Source organism: Pongo abelii, chromosome 16, assembly GCF_028885655.2.
Source record: "Pongo abelii isolate AG06213 chromosome 16, NHGRI_mPonAbe1-v2.0_pri, whole genome shotgun sequence".
In the NCBI taxonomy this organism is placed as follows: Eukaryota; Metazoa; Chordata; class Mammalia; order Primates; family Hominidae; genus Pongo; species Pongo abelii.
In genome coordinates, this window is record NC_072001.2 from 17,839,090 (window position 1) to 17,866,414 (window position 27,325).

At 44.1% G+C, this 27,325-nt stretch overlaps 1 protein-coding gene across 1 annotated transcript; it reads right to left on the reverse strand.

Moving 5' to 3' along the window:
- Positions 1–2,698: 2,698 nt before the first annotated feature.
- LOC129050290 (putative HERC2-like protein 3) lies at positions 2,699–27,325 on the reverse strand. Its single transcript, XM_063716427.1, is given in 23 exon segments — positions 2,699–2,956; positions 3,428–3,658; positions 3,763–3,959; positions 4,406–4,553; positions 5,370–5,551; positions 7,268–7,272; positions 8,237–8,414; positions 9,100–9,292; positions 10,354–10,541; positions 16,973–17,164; positions 17,863–18,014; positions 18,130–18,266; positions 18,344–18,517; positions 19,052–19,134; positions 19,137–19,181; positions 21,802–21,997; positions 22,090–22,217; positions 22,325–22,457; positions 22,732–22,853; positions 22,856–22,945; positions 25,527–25,677; positions 26,673–26,776; positions 27,160–27,325. Coding segments are annotated over 22 exon segments (3,072 nt in total). The 5' UTR covers positions 26,706–26,776; positions 27,160–27,325; the 3' UTR covers positions 2,699–2,842.

Sequence of the window (27,325 nt, forward strand, 5' to 3'; positions counted from 1 at the left end):
GAGCTCAAGTGAAAGGAAGAGTTGCGTATTTCTCACTTAAGTCGAAAGCTAGAAATGATTAAGATTAGTGAGGAGGGCATGTTGAAAGCCAAGACAGGCTGAAAGCTAGGCCTCTTGCACCAGTTACCCAAGAAAAAGTTCTTGAAGCGCAATTAAGTGCAACTCTAGTAAACACACAAATGATAAGAATGCAAAACAGTCTTATTGCGATAATAGAGAATGTTTGACCAGCATAGACAGAAGATCAAAACTGACACAACATTCCCTTAAGCCAAAGCCTAATCCAGAGCAAGGCTCTAACTCTTCAATTCCACGAAGGCTAAGAGAGGTGAGACAGCTGCAGAAGGAGTCTGAAGGTAGCAGAGATTGGTTCCTGAGGTTTAAGGAAAGATGCCATCTTCATAACATAAAAGTGCGAGGGAAAGTAGCAAGTGCTGATGTAGAAGCTGCAGCAAGTTACGCAGAAGATCTAGCCAAGATCAGTGATGAAGGTGGCTACACTAAACAACAGGCTTTCAATGTAGATGGAACAACCATCTATCGGAAGAAGACACCAGCTAGGACTTTCATAGCTAGAGAGAAGTCAATGTTTGCCTTCAAAGCTTCAAATCTTTTGTTAGGGGCTAATGAAGCTGGTGACTCTATTAGTTGAACTCGTTGAAGTCAATGCTCATTGACCATTCTGAAAATCTTAGGGCCCTTAAGAATTATGTTAACTCCACTCTGACTGTGCTCCAGAAATAGAACAAACCTGGATGGAAGTCAGCACATTTGTTTACAGCATGCTTCACTGAATATTTTAAGCCCACTATTGAGGCCTACTGCTCAGAAAAAAAGATTTCTTTCAAAATATTACTGCTCATTGACAATGTACCTGGTCACCCAAGAGCTCTGATGACCATGTACAGAGATTAAAGTTGTTTTCCTGCCTGCTAACACATCATCTTTTCTGCAGCTGCATGGATCAAAGAGTAATTTCAACTTTCAAATCTTGTTATTTAAGAAATACATTTCAGTCTCTACTAAAAAATACAAAAAATTAGCCAGACGTGGTGGCGGACACCTGTAGTCCCAGCTACTTGAGAGGCTGAGGCAGAAGAATGGCATGAACCTGGGAGGCAGAGCTTGTAGTGAGCAGAGATCACGCCACTGTACTCCAGCCTGGGTGACAGAGTGAGACTCCGTCTCAAAAAAAGAGAAAAAAAACAAAGACATACATTTCATAAGGCTATAGCTGCCATAGACAGTGATTCTTCTAATGGATGTGGACAAACTAAATTGAAAACCTTCTGGAAAGCCATCACCATTATAAATGCCATTAAGTACATTTGTGATTCATGGGAGGAGGTGAAAATATCAACATTAACAGGGATTTGGAAGAAGTGGATTCCAACCCTCATGGATGACCTTGAGGGGTTCAAGACGAGTGGAAGAAGTGACCTCAGATGTGGTGGAAACAGCAAGAGAACTAGAATTAGAAGTGGAGCCTGAAGATGTGACTTAATAGACTATAGTATACACATACTTTTATATCCACTGGGAAACCAAGAAATTTGTGTTACTTGCTTTGTGAAGACACTTGCTTTATTGTGTTGGTTTAGAACCAAGCCTGCATACCTCCAAGTATGCCTACAGCTCCCGCTCCCTGAGTGTGGGCTGGACTTAATGACCTGCTTCTGATGAGCAGAATAGGGCAAGAACGATGGAGTGTGGTCACTTCTGTGATTCAGTTACACAGGACCGTGGCTCTGTCTCGCTCCACTCTCTCTTGCTGGTGCTCCCTCCTGCGCCTCCCTTGCTCTCGAAATAAATGGGGGGAAAAAGCAGCTAATGAAAAGTGAAAATGGGCCAGGTGCAGTGGCTCACACCTACAATCCCAGCACGCTGGGAGGCCGAGGCGGGCGGATCAGTTGAGGTCAGGAGTTTCAGACCAGCTTGGCCGACATGGTGAAACTCCAACTCTACTAAAAATACAAAAATTGGCCCGGTGTGGTGGCAACCACCTGTAATTCCAGCAGCTCGAGAGGATGAGGCAGGAGAATTGCTTGAACCCGGGAGGCAGAGGCTGCAGTGAGCCAAGATCATGCCACTGTACTCCAGCCTGGGCAACAGAGCAAGACCCTGTCTCAGAAAATAAAATAAAATATTCATAGTCTTAATAATGGAAAATAAAAACATTTACTGAATGCCAAAAAATCTCCCTAAAAACCCCAATCAGTTGTGATCTACATAAAGAACAATTATGCTCTGCTTTCTAACCACAATTTTAAAGAACAAAAATATTCATCAAATGTGGGCCGGGTGCAGAGGCTCACGCCTGTAATCCCAACACTTTGGGAGGCCGTGGCAGGCAGATCATGAGGTCAGGAGTTCAAGACCAGCCTGGCCAATATGTTGAAACTCCGTCTCTGCTAAAAATACAAAAATTAGCTGGGCGTGGTGGAGGGCACCTGTAATCCTAGCTACTCAGGAGGCTAAGACAGAGAACTGCTTGAACCCGGGAGGCGGAGGTTGCAGTAAGCCAAGATCAGGCCACTGCACTCCAGCCTGAGCGACAGAGCAAGACTCCCTCTCGAGAGGAAAAACAAACAAACCGAAAATTCATCAAATGTAATAAATAAAACATATACTTTGGATTTTTCCATGTACTTAGCTTTTCTTAGAGCATCTTTTAGAATTATTGCTTCACAAAAAACACTTTGGGAAATGTTTTAATTTATTAACAAATACTGGAGGGCTAGGAAGAAGAGGTTAAAACTTTTTAAAATATACACAATGAATTACGGATACGTGAAAAAAATACAAAATTAGCCAGGCGTGGTGGCACACACCGTAATCCCAGCTACTCAGGAGGCTCAGGCAGGAGAATCGCTTGAACCCGGGAGGCAAAGTTTGCAGAGGGCCGACAAGATCCTGCCATTGCACTCCAGCCTGGGTGACAAGAGCAAGACTCCATCTCAAAAAAAAAGAAAAAGTATATATAGTAAGTTTGCACTTGGGCTACATGAAAATAATGTAAATGGCTCCTTCTCCCTGTGCATCCTTGATTCATAGGTTAAGATAACAGTAGCTGCTACATTAAGTCACGTCACTCAAAACAACTAAGCATTTTCTACATGAAGAAAGGCTGTTTTTCTAAAGGTGTTTAAACATGTTGAAGTTTTTTTAAAACTTGAGTTGTTCAATAAAAAGTACACTTCATAAATTCACATTTTAAAATAATTAGAACTACCTCATAGATGCACGGTACCTTCTAGGTTGCTAAAGACAGGCCCTGCTCAGCACAGAAGCACAAGCTCACACAGCTTCCTGGAAGGCAAACTTGAAGTACCAGAATCAAGTTCTTTCAAGTGCTAATGCTGGTGCTCCGTTCTAGTGTAAAGCCAATTTCCCTTATCATACAGTAACTGAGCACAAGTTCACCTACTGGTTTCAGCTGATTCATTGGGCAAACGCGACACGTCCGCATGTCAGAGAACTGCACGGTGATTTTGCCCTTCAGGGTGATGCGAGTCACGGTGCCTTCTCCAAACTCATCGTGCACAACTTGGCCACCCAGGCGCAGGCGACCATCGATGCCTCCAATCACGGCCAGGACCGCCATGAGGCCCCCCACTTCAGGGTTCTCGGAGTCGGGGAAGTAGTCCTCTAACTGGGCCTAGTGCAGACCAAACAGCGAGCTCGACCAGGGACACTCACGGAGCTGCCCAATCCCTACAGGTTTACCGTTCAACTAAATTAATTCTGAGACCACAAACCCACCCCTTCTGAAGGCCTTCCCGCAAAGCTGTGGGTGATGGAGCGGAGCTGGGAGTTGATGTACTTGCTGATGAACCCATTCCACTGAGTCAGGGAGTGCAGCGTGTGCAGCAGTGCCACCACCTCCTCCACCAGTGTGCTGCTGTGGGTGGCAGTCAGCGAGGCCTGAGGGCGCACCCTGCGCCGCCTCGGCGTGGACTCTGAGGAGGAAACAAGGGGAGAAGCTGCTGCACCACTCTTCACCAGGGCATAGGGAAGGGAGACGGCCACCCACTTCTGAGTGACGGCACTACGCCGCTCTTCACCAGGGCACAGGGAAGGGAGACGGCCACCCACCTCTGAGTGACGGCACTACGCTGCTCTTCACCAGGGCACAGCGAAGGGAGTCAGCCACCCACCTCTGAGTGACGGCACTATGCCGTTCTTCATCAGGGCACAGGGAAGGGAGACGGCCACCCACCTCTGAGTGACGGCACTGTGCCGCTCTTCACCAGGGCACAGGGAAGGGAGACGGCCACCCACCTCTGAGTGACGGCACTATGCCGCTCTTCACCAGGGCACAGCGAAGGGAGTCAGCCACCCACCTCTGAGTGACGGCACTACGCCGTTCTTCATCAGGGCACAGGGAAGAGAAATGGCCACCCACCTCTCAGAGACGGCATGTCAGAGGAGCAGGTAGTGAGCAAGTTCCCCAAGAAGTCAAACAGCTTCTCCATGAGGCATTTCATGTCCCTCGCCCTTTCGGTCTTGTCCCATGACGGAAGGACTTCTTGCAACAAATGCACAGCTAAGATCTGATAAAAGAAAGTTTAAAACGACAAGCATTAAAAAAAAATCTGATTAGGAAACTACAGATTGTTATTTTCACTTTTTCTTTTGTTTTTGAGACAGAGTCTCACGCTATCACCCGGGCTGGAGTGCAGTGGCATGGTCTCGGCTCACTACAACCTCCACCTCCCAGGTTCAAGCAATTCTCCTTGCTTCAGCTTCCTGAGTAGCTGGAATTACAGGCACCCACCACCAAACCCGGCTCATTTTTTTTGGATTTTTAGTAGAGACAGGATTTCACTGTGTTGGCCAGGCTGGTCTCAAACTCCTGACCTCATGATCTACCTGCCTCGGCCTCCCAAAGTGCTGGGATTACAGGCATGAGCCACTGCACCCAGCCTCTCATTTTCTGTTCTCATAATGCAAGTAATCATGTGAAAATTTTGAGATTCATTACTTTACAGCCAAGTAATTACACTCAAGTTGATTAGTGATTAGGATTGTCAGGGATTTTAGAAAAAAGCAACACTACAGATGCATGTGTTTAATTAAAAAATAATTATTTTTAGTTTAATTCTTAAGACAATTACACTACAGATTCTGTGAAGCAGATGAGTGAGTAGTTACAGGATTTACCACTTAAGAGAAAAGCAGGTAAACTAAAGGTTAGCAACTTACCAATTATCAAGGACCTCTGCCCCTTGCCTCCAGAAAATCTACCCTGTCAGTTCTAGACCCTTTCTGCACTCGTTACTGAATAAAGGCCCCTGAATCTGAGGGCAGGGAACTTCAGTACATGGAGGCCTCTCTCAGGGAACTGATTTTGCCTGGCAGCACATTACCTGTCTCTGCAGCGAGGCAGCAGTAAAGGGTGCGTGCCCTTCCACGACCTTCATGAGCAGCGTGATCCGCTGCGGGGAGCTGAGGGCGCTGCACACCTGCGGCATGAGAGCGATGCTCCACACAAACCCCAGCGTGCACCAGCTCTGGTGTTGCTCCCTGTACACCAGCCTGTTTGGAGAAGCTGCAGGAGGGAAAATAGACATGCTTGGTAACAAGTCCCTAAAGACAAATCTCTAAAGATAAATCCTTATTTTTTTATCAACTTATTTTATTTTCTACAATAAGCTCCTTTAACATACATTGCAGTTTGTAAATTAATTCAAACTAATTCAAAGTGAGAAGTGGAAGAAAGCTTTTAAGTTAGTTCAAGAAACATTTCCGAATTTTTCTTTTTTTTTTTTTTAGAGATGGGCTCTCACTATGTTGCCCAGGCTGTTCTAAAACTCCTGGGATCAAGTGTTTCTCCTGCCTTGCCCTGCCGAATAGCTGGGACTACAGGCATTTTTAAAACCTCCTAAGGATGTGTAGTAAAAGTAGTTAGGGAATTTTAGCTATGCATTGTTTCTAGGCAATAGGAAAATGATCTATAATTCAAATAGCAGTACTTTGCAACAATGCATCTATTATATTTTTAATTTCATGTTTTAAATATCTCCACAATCTTACTTATATTTAATCTGCATCACTTACTTTTTTTGTATTTTCAGTAGAGAGTTTCCAATCCAAGTTTAATACATCTGCATTAACAAAATGAGTTTTTCACTAGGTTTACACCATTGGATTCTGGCACCAGTGGGCCCACCTCTGCTCTGCCTGGCTCCAGGACTCCACTACTCCCTGAATGGAGGCTGAGGCTTGGAGGCTGGGCCCCCCGAGGGACCCCGCCCACAGCCCCACAGGACCTTCTCTCCCTCCCACCTCCCCCACCCTGCCCTCAGCTATCCAAGCTTATGAGGACACCTGCCTTCCTTCAGCACACTCACATGAGCTCACACACACACTCTCTCACACCCTCATATGCATCCTCACACTCACACCCATACTAAGTTATTCAGACACACTCATGGGCACTCACACACCCATCCTCACACTCTCAGGTGCACTCACACCACTGTCGCAATCACTAACACACACACAATCCCAGTCACACGTATGCACACACAACCTACAATGCAAGCTGACACACACTCCTATGCACTCTCACATACACTTACCCCTCCCAATGCATACAAAAACTCACATATGTACTCACGCTCCTAAACACTAGTCACAACTGATTACTCACCTACTCACACCTTTACCCACACACTTTCTCACTTTACACTCACACCTATACTGTTATAACCTCCCACTCACTGACATGAGCAAAATGCTCACATTCACTCACACGCATTCACAATAACGTCACTCGTGCTCACACTGACACAAAGCACTCATACACATTTACACAAATGCTTGCACTCAATCGCACACTTACACACTTGTGCTGCCACCCACTCATACTTCCTCACACTCACCAAGCCTGACTCACACTTCATCTCATTCGCACACCCAGTAATTCCCTCACACTCATGCCCCCCTCGTGCTCACCCTCACACACACACACTGGCTCAATGCACTGATGCTTTCACTCCCACTTCACCTGAATGTAGTCACCTGCCCACTCACACGCTCTCATGGACATACACACCACTCACATAAATGCACGCATACACACACCCACACAACCACATGCTACAAACACACCGTCACACTTGCAACACAAACGCTCAGCCACTTGCCCATCGACTGCTAACACACTCACTCTCATCAATATGTGCGGACTCTCCAGCACACCACTAATACACGCATGCTCTCACACACACTGGAGCACGCCCACATATCCACCCACACTCACATGTGCTCACTCTGTCACAGGCACACTCACCCCACTCCCTCAGCTCACATTTCTCATACTTACTCTCCACACACACAAACACTTTATGGATTAAACTGTGCCTGTCCCCCAACTTCACATACATTCGGAACCTCAGAATATGATCTTATTTAATGAGGTCTTTGTAGACGTCATTAAGGTAAGAATTTAGGTGACATCAAAAGAAACTCAATGAAAGAGTCCTTTCAGAGACAGAAAAGGACATGCAGAACACAGGGGCAGAGGCCATGTGAAGACGCAGGCAGAGACTGGCACAATGCGTCCCCACACCGAGGAAGCCTGGAGCTCCCAGAAGCTGGACGAAGTAAAGAAGGACCTTCCCCTAGAGCCTGTGGAGGGAGCATGGCCCTGCCCGCACCTGAATTTGGGACTTCTGGTCTCCAGAACTCTGAGAGAACAAATTTGTTGTTTGAAGCCAGTGTTAGGCGTTGAATTCAGAATTGCAAAATTCGTATGTTGAAGCCTTAACCCCTACCATACCTTGGCAGGTGACCTTGTTTGGAAATAAGGTCACTGCAGATGTAATCAGTTTGATGAGGCTGAATGACGTCCTTATGAAAAGGGGAGATTTGGAGGCGACTCACACACACGGAGAATGCCATGTGAAGATGACGGCAGAGATCGGGGTGTCACCTCTACAAGCCAAGGAACAGTAAAGAGACCAGCAAACACCAGAAGCTGGGGCAGAGCCCTGAAGCAGCTTCTCCCTCACAGCCCCAGAAGGAACCACCCTCGATCTCAGCCTTCCAGCCACCAGAACCATGAGAATTTCTACTGTGTAAGCCCCCAAGTTTGTAGTACTTTATAACAGCAGTGACAGGAAATGAATCCACACACATCCACACCCACCCACCCACACGCACACCCAGACACGACAAGCTTGCGGTCCCTAGCGCGGACTCCCTGGGCCCTCGATCTCTCATTCCATACATGTCTGTCGTTCCGCTTTCCACTAACATTTGCAGCAGTCCACATAAAGTCTTGGCAGCTTCGCTCTGCATGATCTCAGCATGAACTCCAGCAGACAAACAAAGAGACTGCAGTAAGTTAACAGTGCTGGTAAACATCATTGCAGTGGGGTGAATGTTCCTTTCAGTTTGTTCGGCTTCTAAAAAAAAAATCAAAATAACAAATGATATTGGGAGCCCCAGCCTCTTGGATGGTCTTACCAAGCCCAGCCATGTGAAGCTTCACATGTCTTTTAGGAACAGCTAAGAAATGTCACGAAACCTCCTCCCACAACCTGGATCTCCACAGATAGGATCTAGCTTTCTTGGTGCACCCCTAAATTCTCACCTCTGCTTCCCTAGAAGTACATTACATGAAGAGTTCAGAGTCAGAGACCGCAGAGAAAAGGTAAAGGCAGGTAGAAGGTGGGGTGTGCTCCGGCGGGGGCTCTCACTGGAGGAGGAGGTGATGGACCGAGACTGCAGGGCAATTCCACCAGGCCTCGGCTCACTCGCTCAGATGCAGGCTCAGCACCAACCACATGAGACTCACTGGTGGTGCAGCTGCCCCCACCTGGCCACCACATTCTCAAAGAGGGGTGGGTGCACACATGAGAGGAAAATGCAGAAAGTCAGTTCTAGCCAGATTGTTGGATCCCACAGCCACTCCACACACCTGCATCGGAGGTGCTTGGGAGCTTACTTAAATTGCAGGCTCCGAGGACAGAGCGCCAGCTGCAGGTGCGTCCTGACATCCCATTCTAAGGCCCAGATGGCAGTGGTGGCAGCCAGCACCTGCACAGTTTGTGGGCTGCCTTGGACTAAATGCCTTCCTGAGTCACCCACCAGAGTCGTCCTCTGTGTCCGAGTCCTCTGCTGAGGGCTGTGCAGCGACTGGCAGCTCTACCACCTTGAGGTCATATTTTCCTTCTTTCCCCATCCTGTAGGAGTTGGTGCTGTCCGTGTCCCACTGGATTCTTATCCACCCATCCTCTCCCAGCTCACCAATCACTCGGCCTAGGCCTGGAGGAGGCCCATCCTGAGAAAGCCAAAGGAGAGATCAGTTAGGAGGGTGCGTGCCCCGCCCTGGTCCTTCCATGGCTCCCAGCAGACCTGCCACACAGATTTCGCCATATGCCACCCTGTCTGTCAGGGGCTGTCCCCAGAAACAGATTTCACCTCTTCTACAAAATGTGTGCTTGCATCATTTTAAATTAAATGGCATAAAATAACGTGATCATGCTGCTTTACCAAGGAAGTCAGGGAAATCTCATCTCAATGAGGATCCTCTAAGTCAATGCAGAGACAGGGCTTTGCAGCAAGTCCTGACCCCTCAGTCCCTCACAGGCCTTGCAAGAGCACAAACCTGAAACAAGCACCAGCACCTCCACATTCTCTTTGCTTCAGTTTCCCCCGGGCTCCAGGGGGAAGCTCTGCCTCTCACTTCTGCAGGAGAAAGCTGTTTCTAGAATGGATGCTGCTGTCTCCAGACACTGCTATTTCTAAGATGACTGTGACAAAGCCGGGGCTTACCAGCATGGCTGAGAAAAGCTAGACAGACCATGGGAAGGTGAACACTGCCCTAACTTAGCTAGGGCTGTGGTAAGTGACTTCCACCTGGGGGCACCTGGCAGAGATTTAGAAGAGGCCTGCGATGAGGGAAAATGGAGACATGGCCACAGGCCCATGAAGTATATCCCTAACTACTGGGTTCAGGGCACTTCGCAGCACATGCCATCAGCTCACAGGGGCAGCACCTGGGCTTCCTGCCGCAGAGCCTTCACTACACCAACTTTCAGGATGAGATTTACTCTCTTGCTCACTCTCACTCTTGTTCCAGTGACCCATCAAACTGAGCCTCATGCCAGTGAGTTTCCTGAAAAGAGCTGTCTCTCTTTCCAGACTTGATTCTGCTCAGATGCCCTACTTATGATTCCCTACTTGTGTTCACTCCCTTCAGCTGCTTGGGAACCAACACCTGTGTCATCGATCAACCGACACATCCTGGATTATTCCAATTTCCACCCACCAATATCATACACACCTGTGCAGAAGATAACTAATGTGTGGCTAATGTGTTCCCATCAAATCTCTGAGTACCTGATCACCCCATTTCCAGTCCACATCTCTCATGACCCTCGTTCCAATCTTCATCATGGCAGCCAGTTCTGGCCCTGAAACAGGGAGCTGCACAGGAGCCGTTTCCTTCCTTGTTTCTTCCAAAACTGTGGCAGAAGCACCTTGAGCAGAAGCATTCATATCTTCCTCAACATTGTCACAACTGGGGCCTGACAGAGCGTCAAAAACAATAGCTGAGCCAACAAGTAGCTGCAATGTCCCCTGAATACACACAAAACATTTAAAAAGTACTAATGAAGATCATAATTTTGAAGAATCCATACTATATGCTTTATCAATTAATATAATACTATCAATATTTTACTGATGTAGGATAAAAAGAAGACAAACTGAAGAACGAAATACATAAATAGGCTAAGAAAATATAAAAGATATTAAAATGCTCAGTAAAGCTACTTTCTCTACTTCTAGGAGTTACTCCCCTGAAAAAGCAAAATAACTGAGTTAGAAAGATACTCATCACATTTTTTACTAATAGAAAAACAAAGATAACTACCTAAATATCTAACGGTGGGAAACTAACAAACTTTAATCATGGTTCTGTGCAGAAGACAGCTAACAGCTGGCCCGAGATACAACCTCAGACAGGATTGCTGCAGGCTAGCCCTCGGCTGGAGTCTGGATCTCAGGAGGACTCCCCCACTTCCTAGGTGGGAGGTGTGGTTTGCTGTGCCTGAACTGTCTGTACAAACAATGTGTTCTGTGCTGAAACCTGTTTTCCTTGTACTGGAACTTGGTACGTGCCAGGCAGGGGGTACCTGTGTGATCAGCCCCGATGGAAACCCTGGGCCTGGAGTCTCTACCCAGCTTCCCGGCAGACAGCACTTGACACGGCTCAGTGCCAGGGCAGTTAAGCTCGTCCTGTGTGGATCCTGTGGAAGCTTGTACCTGCTTTCCTCTGGACTTTACCCATGTCCTTTTTCATGATTTTGCTCTGTGTCCCTTCACTGTAATAAACTATAGCCCTGGGTACAACTACATGCTGAGTCTTGTGAGTCCTCCTGGCCAACCATCAAACCTGGAGACCCCTGACAGTTGGTGCCCTGGGTGGCTACAGAGTCATCCATAGCATGAAACAGAAGCTGAGCTGCTGTCACCTGAGAGAAGTAAAACTTACCAATGGATTTGAAAATAGGAGGCTAACCCTAGGAGAGTAGGCTAGATTTTTAACCCCCCTTTTCCCACTTGCTAAACTGAGAGGGGGTGGGAGTGCGGTTCTGCTAACTCCCTTGATTTTAGTTTCTCCTCCAGGTGGGAGGGGAGAAGATCCAAACAGTCCCAAAGGTGGGCTTGGGTGGACCAAAAAATGTAAAAAGTTTGTGTTTCTCTCTCTTCCAAGAGAGCAAAAAAGGATATTCAGTTCCCAGGGCTGGAGCAAAACTTTAGATAAACTAGTGGAGGAAATAGCCTTTCCTTTAGCCTAGCCGCTACTTTAGGGCCCCCAGGAAGGGGCCCCAAGGAAGGGACAGGAGTTGCATTCCAGGTGGATCTCCCAGTATCCCCTGGGCAGCTATACTGTTAACTCTGTAAAGACTGAATTTATTGCTAAGGGCTTGAATACATTTGCAGCCAAAACTGGGGGGAATTTTTTATTTTACATAGCTTTATGTTTTGTGGCTGTTACATGTGGATGTATACATTACGCTGGTATAAAATATTATATGCTTATAATTTCTTAAATGATAAGAAGGATACCCTGATCAGGGCAAGCTGCAAATATAGACAGATATTCATGAGACACAACCTCCTTGCTTTTTGCAGCTAGTGGGCCAGATGAAATTTAAACACATGAATACTATCAACAGAACAAGTCCCCATACTTAATGATTTGTGCTGTGATTTTCATTATTGGAACCTCTGGGGAAAAAGAAGACAACATAAAAAGGCCATTTCTCGATGGAGATATGCTTTTGTAATTTTTAAATGCAACTTTTCGTTGTTAATGAGGCCTCAAGAAATGAGATGTAACTCTTACTAGATGATTCTTTTCAGCTGTAATACACATATTAAAATATATATTTAACACAACATATAAATATATAAATTAAAAAATAATTATATATATATATACACACACACAGAGAGAGAGAGAGAGAGAGAGACAGACAGACTGACAGACAGACAGATAGAAAGATTCCCCCTGCCCCCAAGACAGGATTTCACTCCGTCGCCCAGGCTAGAGCCCAGGCTGGAGTGCAGTGGCTTGATCTCCGCTCACTGCAACCTCTGCCTCCCTGGCTCAAGCAATCCTCCCACCTCAGCCTCCCAGGTAGCTGGGACCATAGGCACACACCACTATGCCCAGCTAATTTTCATATTTTTTGTAGAGACAGGGTTTCGCTATGTTGCCCAAGTTGGTCTCAAACTCCTGAGCTCAAGCAATCCACCCACCTCAGCCTCCCAAAGTGCTAGGATTACAGCCTGGCCTGATACATATTTTTGAATGGATTAATGTGAACTCTAAGACTGATGTGATTAAAAGAGCTTGGGAAAACCTTGCTTTTTCACTGTGACTTTGACAACTGGCCCTGCAGCATCTCAGTTTTAGCCAAAGAACACCACCATAAACCAATCAGATCTAACAGACATATACAGAACATCTCACCAAAAAGAGCAGAATACACAGTCTTCTCAAATATACCACAGAACACTCTCTTAGACTGAACAGACCATATGTTAGGCCACAAAGTCTCAAATTTAAACAGACTAAAATCATACAAATTACCTCTCCAACCAAAAGGAAATGATGAGAAATTAATAACAAAAGGAAAAGTGGAAAATTCACAAGTATATGAAAATTAAACAACACACGGTAAACAATCAGTGGGTCAAAGAAGAAATCACAAGGGAAATTAGAAAATACTATGAGATGAATGAAAACACAACATACCAAAACTTCTGTGCTGCGCCAAAAGCAGGGCTAAAAGGGGCAATTATACTATAAAAGTCTGAATTTACAAAAGATGATCTCAAATCAATAATTCTACATCTGGAAGAACAATAAGAACACAATAAAAACCAAAGTTAGGCCAGGTGTGGTGCCTCACACCTGTAATCCCAGCATTTTTGGGAGGCTGAGGCAGGTGGATAACTTGAGCCCAGGAGGTTGAGGCTGCAGTGAGCCATGACTGCGCCACTGTACTTCAGCCTCAGGGACAAAGTAAGACCCTGTCTCAAAACAAAGACGAAAACAAAAACAAAAAAATACAAAGCAGAAAGAAGGAAATGATAGAGATTAGAACAGCCAAAAATTAAATAGAGAATAGAAAAATAATCTACAAAACCAAAAGTTTGGTTTCTGGCAAGAACAAAAAATCTGACAAACTTTTGGTAAATTAAGAAAAAAAGAGGCCAGGCAAGGTGGCTCACACCTGTAATCCCAGAACTTTAGGAAGCTGAGGTGGGCGGATAACGAGGTCAAGAGATCGAGACCATCCTGGTCAACATGGTGAAACCCCGTCTCCACTAAAAATACAAAAAAATTAGCCGGGCATGGTGGCAGGCACCTGTAATCCCAGCTACTTGGGAGGCTGAGGCAGGAGAATCACTTGAACCCGGGAGGCGGAGGTTGCAGTGAGCTGAGACTGTGCCACTGCACTCCAGCCTGGCAACAGAGCGAGACTCCGTCTCAAAAAAAAAAAAGAAAAAAAGAGAAAAGATGCAAATAACATCAGAAATGTAAGTGGAGACACTACTACCAACATAAAAATAAAAAAGAGTATAAAAGAACACTGTGAACAACTGTATGCCAACAAATAAAATAGCCTAGATAAAATGGTCACATTCCTAGAAACATACATTACCCAAACTGACTCAAGAAGAAATAGAAAATCTGAATAGACCTGTAACAAGTAAAGAGACTCAATCGGTAATTAAAAATCTTTCAGGCCAGGCACGGTGGCTCAAGCCTGTAATCCCAGCACTTTGGGAGGCCGAGGCAGGTGGATCACGAGGTCAGGAGATCAAGACCATCCTGGCTAACACGGTGAAACCCCGTCTCTACTAAAAATACAAAAAATTAGCTGGGCGTTGTGGCGGGCGCCTGTAGTCCCAGCTACTCGGGAGGCTGAGGCAGGAGAATGGCGTGAACCTGGGAGGCGGAGCTTGCAGTGAGCTGAGATCGCACCACTGCAGTCCAGCCTGAGCAACAGTGTGAGACTCTGTCTCAAAAAAAAAAAAAAAAAAACAACAAACCTTTCAACAAAGAAAAGCTTAGCTGGTCAACTCTACCAAACATTTAAAGCAGAATTGACACCAATCCTCAAACTCTTCTAAAAATAGAATATATGGGAACACTACCTAGTTCATTCCATGAGGCCATTATTACCCTAACTGTAAAACAATAAAATATTGCTGAAAGAAATTAAAGAGGACAGAAATAAATGGAAAGACATTCCACATTCAGAGAATGGATGTTAACATTGTTAAGATGGCACTATTCTCCAAAACAATCTACAGATTCAATCCCTAGCAAAAATCCCAATGGTCTTTTTTGCAGATATGGAAAAGCCAGCCTTGAAGTCCATATGAAAATGCAAGGGACCCAAAGTAGCCAAAATAATCTTGAGAAAGAAAACACACTTCTCAATTTTAAAACAGTACAAAACTACAATGTTTAAAACAGTCTGGTACCTGCATAATTATCAACATATAGAATGTGATAATGTAATTGAGAGTCCAGAAATAAACCTAAATATCTACAGCCAACTGATTTTTGCCAAGGGTACCGAGAACTTCAGGGAAAGAACAGTCCTCAACAAGTGGTATTGAAACAATCAGATCATCCAAAGAAAAAGGCTGGACTCTTATCTTACACTGTGTAAAAGAAATTACCTAAAAATGGACCAAAGATCTAAATATAAGAGCTAAAACTATAAAACTTACAGAAAAAAACATGAGATGAGGATAATCTTCATCAACCTTGTATTTGGAAATGGCTTTTTCCATCTATCAAAAGCATAGACGACAAAAGAGAAACAGATAAATTGAACTTCATCAAAATAAAAAACTTCTCTATCAAAGGAAATACAATCCAGAGAACAGGAGAAAATACCCTCAAATTATATATCTGATAAAGGTCTACAGATCTGTGAAGGTCTAGTATACATGAAATTTTTAAAGAGTCTGAGGACTGGTGTTAATTCTTCTTTAAATATTTGGCACACTTATATAGTGCATTTATTGGTACAACAAGAAGATGACGACAAATAACCCTATTTAAAAAGGAGAAAGGGGCTGGGTGCAGTGGCTCACAGTGTTATCCCAGCACTTTGGGAGGCCAAGGCAGGCAGATCACCTGAGGTCAGGAGTTCCAGACCAGCCCGGCCAACATGGCGAAACCCCATCTCTACCAAAAATACAAAAATTAGCCCGGTGTGGTGGTGTGTGACTGTAATCCCAGCTACTTGGGAGGCTGAGGCAGGAGAAGCGCTTGAACCCAGGAGGCAGAGGTTGCAGTGAGCCGAAACCCCATCTCTACCAAAAATACGAAAATTAGCCCGGTGTGGCGGTGTGTGACTGTAATCCCAGCTACTTGGGAGGCTGAGGCACGAGAAGCGCTTGAACCCAGGAGGCAGAGGTTGCAGTGAGCCGAGATCGTGCCACTGCCCTTCAGCCTGGGCGACAGAGTGAGACTCCGTCTCAAAAAAATAAAATAAAAAATAGAGAAAGGGACTTGAATAGACACTTCTCCAAAGAAGATATACAAATGGCCAACAAGCACAAACATGTAAAGAAGCTCAATGTCATTCGTCATTAGTGAAATGCAAATCAAAATCACAATGAGATACCACTTCACACCCACTAGGATGGCCTTAATCCAAAAAAAAAAAAAAAAAAAAAAAAGAAAACCACAAAAAATAGTGTTGGCAGTGAAGTAGAGAAACTGGAATCCTGCAATCCTGCCCACTGGTGGTGGGAATGTAAAAATGATACGGCACTGTGGAAAAGTTTGGTAGTTTCTTAGTAAGTTACACACAGTTGTACCATATGACCCTGTAATTCCAGTCCTAGGTGTATAATCAAAAGAACTAGAAACAAGTGTTCAAACAAGTATTTGTATATAAATGTTCCTAGCAGCACTATTCACAAAAGTCAAAAGGTAAAACCAACCCAAATGTCCATCAACAGATAAATGAATAAACAAAATGTTATTACATATTCATACAATGAAATCTTTTTCAGCCATAAAAATAAAGTACTGATATATACCAAATGAAATAACCCAGACACAAAGGCCACAAACTGTATGATTCCATTTATATGAAATATCCAGGATATGCAAATCCATAGACAGAGAAAGCAGATTTGTGACTATCAGGGGCTGGAGAGCAGGGTGAGTCAGGACTGATGGCTAAATGGGGTGCATTTATAGTGATGAAAAAGTTCTACAACTAGACAGTGGTGATGACTCTAGAAAATTGTGAATATATTTAATACCGCTGAATTGCGATGTTAAAATGCTACACTTTCTGCTATTTGTGTCTTACCATAATTTACAAAAAGCTTAAAAAAAAAAAAAAAGAAATCAAAGCAAAATCTTGACGTTTTCCCCAAGGCTCTCAAGCCGGTGCAGACCTACCAATCAGGCGCAGTGCCGTCTGAGCGAGGGCCAGCGTGCTGGAATTGAGCAGGAGGTCGACGTTGTTTGTGCCGTGCTGCAGGGTGAGCATGCTGAGCACCACCAGAAGGAAGCGGGCTTGCGGGATGGTCCCCAGGCTCGGTCCTGACACGTTCTCATTGGTGATGGTTTGCAGGGGAACCGGCTGGATACCTAATAAGCATTGACACCCACTGACATTTCTTGTGATGGATACAAGAATAAACGTAACGCAGAAAGCACGGGCTATTACTTTAAACATCTGACTAATAAGCATTGACACCCACTGACATTTCTTGTGCGTGGATACAAGAATAAACATAATGCAGAAAGCACGGGTGATTACTCTAAACTTCTGACTATTTTTCAGTGGTTTCCACAGAGTGGGCAGCTCTGTCATGCTGCACGATGGGTCTACCCCCTGTATTCTATGCACAGGTCGTTCCATCTGTCTATAGGACTTAGCATGGTGCTCTCTGAATACCCTGGTGCCCTATTCCATTCCTTCCATTTCAAATATAAAAGTTATGCCTCACTTTTCCTCCACAAAACCAATCCAATCAACTCTCTGTAGATGCTCAAACTATACAGGAAATAAATATTAATATAGGACACAGACACTTTAGGATATGTGGTGATACACATAAAAATGTAAAAATGTAAAAATGTTATACTAGAGTACTTCAACATTGTGTCTCCTGCTAAATTTTAAAGTTTTGTTTAAAATCTGAGAAAGCTGACAGCAGCATAGATTATACAAGTACAAAGTACAAACACAGTCTTCTCAAAAGCAAAAATTGGCATTTGCAAGTTTCCACAACATATAATTAAAGGCAAACTATAAAATAACATTGATGCAACTGTTGACTCACCAAACTCTTTAAATTTGGCACTGGCATCCATCAAAACATTTCGAATGTTCTGAACAGCCCAAGCATACAGCTTGCCAAAGGTGACTTCCAGCAGCATCCGATTAAAAGGTGGGATCAAATCAACATCCTTTAAACAATCAGTAAGAGGTTCCCTTTCAAATAAAGATAAAGAATTTGACTCGGGACACTGCCAGACTTCTAACTGTTACAGAACAACATTTTGTTGCCGCAGCTTCCTTAATTAAGAAAAATATGCTAACGTTTTACCCTATATCGATTCCCTCAGGAATAAGTCTCTGCCATCCACAAAACATCGCATACTGCACAGATGGAAGTAAGAAATTCTTGCTCACCAGTTTTAAAATTGTATCTATCCCTTCCAGGCGAATCTCTGCTCTCTCCAACTGCAAAATATCAATGCATACAGTTAAGTGTTATGTATATTACCCAATGCAGACATGCGTTTCTCATCAAATGTTACCTGTTTTAGTAGACACTTTCTCATTTTTTCCACATCCACCGGTTCCGCCTTAAGGGCAAATTCAGCAATTGTACTGAGGAGTGGAGACTGCGGATAAAGACCCTGCACATTCTGCTTCAACCACTTGTATTTGTGAACACCTGTAACAGTACTCAACAGCAGCTGCCATTTGTCCTAACAAAGGAAAACCATTTTCATCATTTGTCTACCCTATTTAATATTAAACTGTGCTCTAAAAGTTATTCAAGTAAAATATAAATAATGCTCATAGGTTTAAATTGGTTAAAATGTTAAATTTAGTCATTAATACATGGTTTTAAAACTATGCTATAAATATAAGTGAATTTATAATCTCTATACTAATATATGTTGGAACAGGCTAGCTTGGCATACAAAGTTAAGTTATGGTTCATTTTAATGGCCACAGGGCCCAGCACTGTTTCTGGAACAAAGAATATATTTAAGGAACGAATGGTGAATAATTAATGATACAATCTAGTACCAAAAATAAAAGGAAACCCTTCTCCAGCTACAGCTCTGACCAAGACATCATAAGTCAAGTTCATGAAGCATCACTGGGGCCATATTTCTAACAATCGCCCATCCCTCCCTCTGGATGCTCAGGTACAGAGGTACGAGACTGTGGATTCCTTTGCTATGTGCTATGATTCTATTCAGCCAACCTCAGAATCACAGAAAATACTGCACCTTGGGTGATTTAATTGCAATGGGTCTCTTGTCCACATTTATTGGACTGTAAGGCAAAATGCAAGCTTCTTCTAAATCACTCCATTTCCAATTTTTTCTTCATCATCTATAGATTCTGGCTTCTTAGGAACTGTGTTTTAAAACATCATTCACTATAAAAATCATATACTTAAATATTAATTTTAAATTAAGAAATACTTAGATTTACATGAAGGACAAATATTTCATTCAAATAAACATCTGAACAACATTATAAATTGCAATGCTCAACAACAAGAGTGAAATGATCACCCTGGCAGAACAAAAAGACAAAGTGAGAGTGCGACGAGGGGAGAAGCCCCGAAGCAGGGGAAGCCCGGCAGCCAGCAAGCTCTTCCTCAAGTGCCAGAGAGTGAACATTTGAGTCTTTCAGGCCATGCAGTCTGTTGCAAATACTCAACTCTGCTGCTGCAGCACAAAAAGTAACCACAGATAAAGCAATAGGTGTGGCTGTGCTCCCGTAAAACTCTATTTATGGTGCTACAATTTTAGCTTCATGTAGTTTTCATGTGTCAAAAATAATATACTTCTTTTAATTGTTAAAAAACAATTTCAAACTGGAAAAAAAAAAAAAGGTCTTAGTCCATGGGCAACACAAAGCAAGCAAGAGGTGGAATTTGGCCCACAGTTCCTGGCTTGTCCACCCTGGTCCAGTTCAGTGGTTCTGTTAGTGTGTAACTGAATCAATTGAATTCACTGTGATATGTGGAATTTCCTCCCTATATTTTATCTTTTAAAATTTTTGGTCTAAATCTCCTCAGCATATAATATAAAAAATAAGCAACATGATAATACACCTGGGCAGTAAAGAGCTAACATAGCAGGCCGGGGTTGCTCAGACCCTGCAAATTCCCAAGGAAGGTCTGTCCCTTCAGGATTGGTCCTTCTTCTAGGAGCTGAGCTCTGAGCCCTTGGAACACCCTGCCTGATAAGTTTTTTGGTATACCTGACACCCAGGACCTTGTGGCAGTGGTCTGGCCAGGTAGTTTATGCTAATGATGTGACTTGCGAGGGACCACTTGTTTTTGCACTGGGGCACTGGAGTCTGAGTAATTGAGGTCAGTCACATGGGCACTGCCTGCATATGTGACTGGCCCCCAACAAAAACTCTAGACTCGAGGCTCAGGTGCGCTGGCCCGGTTAACATTTCTTCACACATGATGTGACACACTTGCTGGGAGAGCTAAGCACATCCACGTGACGCCACTGGGGAGAGACACCAAAGCTTGGGCCTAGTTTCCTCTGGACTTCCCTCCATTCACCCTTCCCTTTGCTAATTTTAATCTGTACCATTCTTGCGGTAAAAAAAAAAACAAAACACAGCTGTGAGTTTAACAGCTCTTCTGGGTCCTTTTAGTGAATCATCAAGCCTGAGAGAAGGCTCAGGGATCCCTGACACAGCAACAGGAATATTAATCACTTAATCTTTTCAAGTTACTTAATTTCCAAAAAAAAGAAAACCACCTTGAAACAGCACACAATAAATCTATAAACCCACAAGAAACTCTAAGAGTGACAGTGTGGGCTCAGCACCCACGGATATGAGATGGCAAATGGTGGAGTCTCTCTCCCTCATGCCGAGGCAGCCTGTCTCCTGGGCCCGGGCTGAGTTCCTGCGTGCCTGGGTTAAAGGAATCACAGAAGTGTGACTGCTGTGACTTCCTGATCCAGAGCACCCCTCGGATTCAGACAGGCTGTTATGGTGTAGGGTTTGTTCAGGAACAATCAAATTAGGATGGCTTCTATCACACTTTAGTCTTTCATAAGCTTATTGTTCAAAACACCCATCAGAAACTCAGTAATTAATACTGTTCAATAAGCAGGTTTGTGAGTAAATCAGTATAAGTCTTAAGAATATGATCAGAGGCCAGGCGCGGTGGCTCACGCCTGTAATCCCAGCACTTTGGGAGGCCAAGGCAGGCAGATCACGAGGTCAGGAGATCAAGACCATCTTGGCCAACATGGTGAAACCCCGTCTCTACTAAAATACAAAAATTAGCCAGGCATGGTGGCACGTGCCTGTAATCCCAGCTACTTGGAAGGCTGAGGCAGGGGAATCGTTTGAACCCGTGAGGCAGAGGTTGCAGTGAGCTGAGATCGCTCCACTGCACTTCAGCCTGGCGATAGAGCAAGACTCCGTCTCAAAGAAAAAAAAAAAGGATATAATCAGAAATTTCTGTAGTTTATTTATAATCACAAGTGACTAAATTCTAAGCATTTTTATTCAAATTTGGATTTAATGCAAAAAGATTTTTCTGTACCCTTACACAGCTACTTCCAGGAAAATGTCAGTAACTCTTTTAGCTTCCCTTTATAATTCTCCATGTATCAGAATACTCAATATTTCCAAACAAAAAACATTTCTTTAGAAGAACGGCAATAAGTTTAAATGTTCCCATTATATCTCATTACCAGGATAACTAATAAAATAAAAACACTTCCTTGTTCCCATCAATTTAGTAAAGATTATTTACATTTTCAACATCAATTTACTAGTAATCAAATCATACCACACTCAATTCCTAAACTGCCTCTTGGAAAAATAAGCGAGATTTCTGTATTTAATCATAACTATACATAAAAATGATGGCAGCAGGTAGAAATGTCACATGGAATTAACAGTAGAGAAACTTCACTCTGAAATCACAGGTCCAGCGCAGCAGGGTGAAGCACATGCTTTAATAGTATCTTCTGTCCTTTTACATTCTTACCTCTCTTTTTCCTTCATTCTCGAATTATCTTCTGAGCTATCCTCCTCCAACGGGGCAAAGAACTTAACGATTTAAACTTAGACATTATAGAGAGGTCATTACAAACACCAGGTCTCAGTTCATTAAAGGGGAATCTCAAACGTTCCATGACAGGAGCACAGACCTCCTTGTAAGAACGGCCCTGTTCTTGATGAGTCTGCAAAGTTAACCAGGAAAAGACAACTTTAACAACAAATATTTCAGTAACTGTCTGCAAAGCACAGAATAAAAAGAATTAAAATCTATCACCTTAATGAGCGAACATTTTGCTTGGCAGACAACTCTACAAACATCCACCACTGACTTAGGCAACGTTCTGTGCTTTACTTGCTCAATACCAAGTGCACCTGCATGAACTAAAGATAATGCCACATGACCTGCAAAAAGACATTTAAAAGAAGGGCAGGGAAGGAATGAATATGTACTGCAGGTTAGTCGAGGGATCTGCAGTGTAGCTAAAGTACACAGATATTGAGCTCCTTACCTAAATCTTCATGTTTCGAGAGGCAACATAACAGCAAGCGACCGACCTCTTCCACGGGATGCTCGGGGGGAAACATGATCAGTGTGGTCAAATGGCACTGCCTACAGTACCTTTCTATTTGACACAAAAAGTCCTGCAACAGAAACAGCTGGAGGTAACTTCAGGGCCACCCAGTGAGTCTTCACAAATTTTAAACATGCCAAAGCTTCTGGTGCACTTGCAATCAGTAATGCTTCTGAAGCCTCGCTAGCATGTTAACACAATCAGGTTCTCACCTCAAAACCCTCCAAATAATACATGAAACAAAGTCTGTGCTATGTTAACCAAAGAGCACATAAGTATTCCCATGTCAAAGTCCCCAGATAAACAAAAGCACTGAGGTGGCAGTGAGGGCAGGCCTAGCTCACCTTCACGTTGTGATCCTGAATGTTATTGTCTGCAATGGCTGGCAGAAATGCCTGCGAATGGTCCCCCAGGGCCCGTCTGTGGGAGCAGGGTCGAGATTTGCTGGCAGGTGTGCCCACTGGGAGCTGCAGTGGTCCTCATCTTTCTCCTCGTTGTAGCTGTAGTGGATCTGGCTGGTCTGCAGGCCTCCAGAGAAGATGGATGACTGAAGCCATTCTAGAAAATGCACATGCAAACATGAAACAGAAACTCAAGTGCACAACTCAAAATAAATGCTAAAAAAAAAAAAAAAAGATGCTCAACTAAACACTCAATTTAGAAGGTGAAATTCAGCATCATTCATATGAAAGAGCTCCACCTAACATGTTTACACAGCTTGACTTATAATTCCTCTATCTACGTGAACACACTTTCTGGTGATTCCACACACCTCAGGCATGGCATCAGAACTCAGGATCATAGTTCCAGTCCAACATTCTCTGGATACCTGTGCTCTGCCTGCAACTGCCTGGTTCCACATATACCGCGTGAAGACTGAGTTGCACATTCTAACAGGGAGGGCAGCAAAGGGCACTGCTGACACAATTAATCACAGGATTTCGAGTCTGAAACTATGTGCAACGGATGACTATGGGGGTACCAGGGAGACTGGAAGACAGACCACCGCTATTCTGAGGGTCAGTAAGGGACTTGTGGAAGCAACAACTGAGCTAAGATGAGGAATAAGACCTAGATGCTGAGTATCCAGGCAGGGAACAGCACCTCTGAAGGGTCTCTACAAAGAATTACATCCTCAGGGTAAGCTACGTATTCCTAGAGCCCTTATAAAGGAACAAAAAGGAGAAAATATTTAACAAACACACAATCTTTAATGAAGGATAGATCCTTGGAGATGGGAGGGCCGATGAACTGGAAAGGAGACCTGTGCGTGGTGCAAGGCACGGGATCGGCCAGTGAGAATGTTAATTACAACTGCTTATGGCAACTTGAGGGAGTGCACCACTATAGATCTCTAGTAACGATCTGTGTTATCAAATACTGCTCCAAATCCAAGCAATCAAAGCGGGCATGCACTTAGTGTTCTTTTACTGGACATTTAGATTTTAGAGCACTCAGGAGCATTCCCCAACCCACCACATTCGTTCTTCTGAAACACTAATCCAATGCCGACTCTCTCTGGCCCTCTCTCTTTAAGCACAGGACAGCCCCTCCTTACTGTTGCAAGATAAGCCTCTGAGCCTCCTGTGGATCGGACCCACCTGCCAGGGCCCATGGCACCCTCTGCCCTGGAGCTCGCCAGCCCTGCCCTCCTTGCCAATTTAAACAAAGCCCATCTTCTGGCAAGCAATGAGCCTTGAGGAGGAGGGAGGGAAGCAGACACCTCACAGGACACCACAGGCAGCCCAGCACCCAGCACTGCACAAAGGTCCACCCAACAGGGGGGCTGTGTGGACACCAAGATCCTCCTTCCCCGCAAGCCTCTGCCACACCCACTCTCGCAAGCAGCAGGAAAGCCCTGCTCCTCTCAGCAGTGCCCTTGACACTCCTGTGTTTTCTGCCCAGAATGCTCCCTCACACAATTTCAGGACTGCTGCCAATGCGAAGCCTTTCTTCTCCCAGAATCATGTATGAACGTCTCCATTTCACCATTCACCACCTTGTAACGTGACCTGCTTAGAATGCTGGCTCATCAACAAGCAGCAGCTGAAGGCAGAGGCATGTCCTATCCATCACTGCATCCTGAACACCTCGCATGGTAACGGCACCAGAAAGCAGAGGCGTGTCCTATCCATCATTGCATCCCGAACACCTCGCATGGTAACGGCACCAGAAAGCAGAGGCGTGTCCTATCCATCACTGCATCCTGAACACCTCACATGGTAACGGTACCAGAAAGCAGAGGCATGTCCTATCCATCACTGCATCCTGTACACTTCGCATGGCAACGGCACCAGGCAACTGCTCAACAGAAGCTGCTCACACGGACGGACAGACAGACAGACGGGAAATGCACAACTACATGAAGGAAAATGTAAACCCATCTTAGGAGACAGGAAGAAGCTTATTATTTTAGGTGGTTACAAAGGCTGCCATCCTGAACTATAACTGACTTGAGCCTGGTCTGGTAAAAACGCAGTCCTCAAGTAGAATGCTGTTCCCTGAGAGGACAGCTGATCCACATTCTGTGCAATTTCTGGGCATGCAGGCAGAAAAAAGCCATGCTGGGCCCATCAGGCAGAGGCTGCAATACGTGAGAACACCACAGGGTAGACGGGTAGACATTCCTGCACACTTTTTAGCTTCCTCTGCAGCAACAGACCATGAGGGCAAATGACAGCCACTCACAGCTGTTTCTACCTGATTCAGTCTCACTATCCTTATTATTATTATTTTTATCATCATCAACCGTGTTGAATCCTCCTCTCTTTTTTTTTTATTGAGATGGAGTCTCGCTCTTGTCACCCAGGCTGGAGTGCAATGGCGCGATCTCGGCTCACTGCAACCTCCGTCTCCTGGGTTCAAGCAATTCTCCTACCTCAGCCTCCCGAGTAACTGGGATTACAGGCACCTGTCACCACGCCCAGCTAATTTTTGCATTTTTAGTAGACATGGGGTTTCACCACATTGGCCAGGCTGGTTGCAAACTCTTGACCTCAAGCAATCCACATGCCTCAGCCTCCCAAAGTGCTGGGATTACAGGCATGAACCACTGTGCCTAGCCCTCTCCCATTCTTAATGGCACTTACAGTTCAAAAAAAATAATCTGCTGATCAGCAAAAAGCAAAGATTTTCTTACTGGCACATTCAATCTTGACAGGAGACAGCGGTGTGCTCATTGCTAAACAGGAAGCATGTAATCCGAGAAGCAGGCCCACATTCCTCTCTGTGTCTATCAGAGGTGAAGAGAGACTCCCCAGATCTGGTATGGTGACAACTTCTTGGTGAGGCTGGAAAAATAAATTCCATCATCAATCTGAGGAAACAGAATTAATTAAAAACATAAAACCAAAAGGACAGCTCTGTCCTGCAGCTGTACCTCCATGTGAGCCCAGGGGTGCTCTGGGCATTCTGCCTCTCCATAGTGTAATGAGTTGATGCTGCTGTGCCCAAGTAACAGCAGATACCACATAAACCCACATGCCCAATAAAGCAGGCAGCAACCGCACAGCCCTACTGCAGAAAAACTAAAGCACAGATACGTGATTTGGCTACAATATTCCTTAGGAATCAGTTTCCAAAGTGACTGTACACCACGCTTCAGAAAGTATAATGAATTGTTACATGCACAAAGAACACACTGGGCAACAAAACTATGACAAGTATTCGATGACAAGTATTAGCGGACTGTGACCACACATGTAGAGGAAATGAAATTTATTCTAACAAAAACCTGAAAAAAGCAAGAGTTCAACTTTTCCAGTCACAGAAGATATTTACAGCAAAGTTAATTCTCCCCTTCATAAAATGCTTTAAGCCCTGCCCTAATGGCATTTAATACATTTTATTACTTGTGGATACCTAGAAAGCTAATCCCAATATATAAATTCTATGTGTTCGTGAATACATAGTAAGGACAAATTTCTATTGAAAAGAATTACACTTGTACATAGTTCTTCCCAAAAAATATGTACCTCAAGATAATAAGCCATTCCAAATTTCTACATAAGACCAAAGTTTAACCTCTTTTCTTGTGGAACACTGTCTATATTTCTCACAATTGATCATTTAAAAAAACAATCTTTCAAGACCAGTACATCACAGATCTCAACAAGAATAAATGTAAATTCATTTATGACAAAACTTCTAAAGGATCTTTATATTTATCTCTAATGCCCCCCAAAAGACTCAGATATCAGTACTTCTAGATCCAAATATTCCTATCACAAACACACAGAGGGTATCCCCTGCTATCCTCTGCATCACTCAAGGCATACAGCCTCACCTCCAAATATTGGCCAACACAAAACACGTGCATGGATTCCCGGGTGTCTTCAAACTGCAAAGCAGCTTCCAAAGCTACCACTGGGTCTTCCCCTGCAAACTGAGCTGAAACAAAAAGGGAAAAAGCAACATGAGTTCAATTCAGCTTGCCTGGAGAGCTATAGGAGAAATAGTGAGTAGGAAATAAGTTAGGTGCTTAACTCAAAAGTGAGGGTTACCAGAGTATAATGACCTCCCACTGTCTCCCAGGGTTGCCTGGGCCGACTCAGAACTTGAAATGAGTTCCAAGTATTAAAACAAAAATGCATAATGAAAGGAAATTCTTCAAATGTGCTCAATTTGTTGATAAGACAGACACCAAAGCCACCGATACATTAAAGTATGCAGGGGCTGGCACAAAACTAAAGAAATCATTTATAAGCCAAATACTCTGCTTAGAATGATACAGGCTGTAACTTTTAACCAGGAAATAAGAAGTGTAATCTTACCAAGAATACTATTTCCTGTTAACGACTGTGTCTGGAAGTCCTTTATATCATACACTTTCCCGTCAATCACAGTCCAGAAGCCTCCATCTTTATTATGGTTCTCCAAATCAGCTTTGCGTATAAGTGTCACTTCCTCATTATTTCTACAGTTCTGACCTGTAAAAAA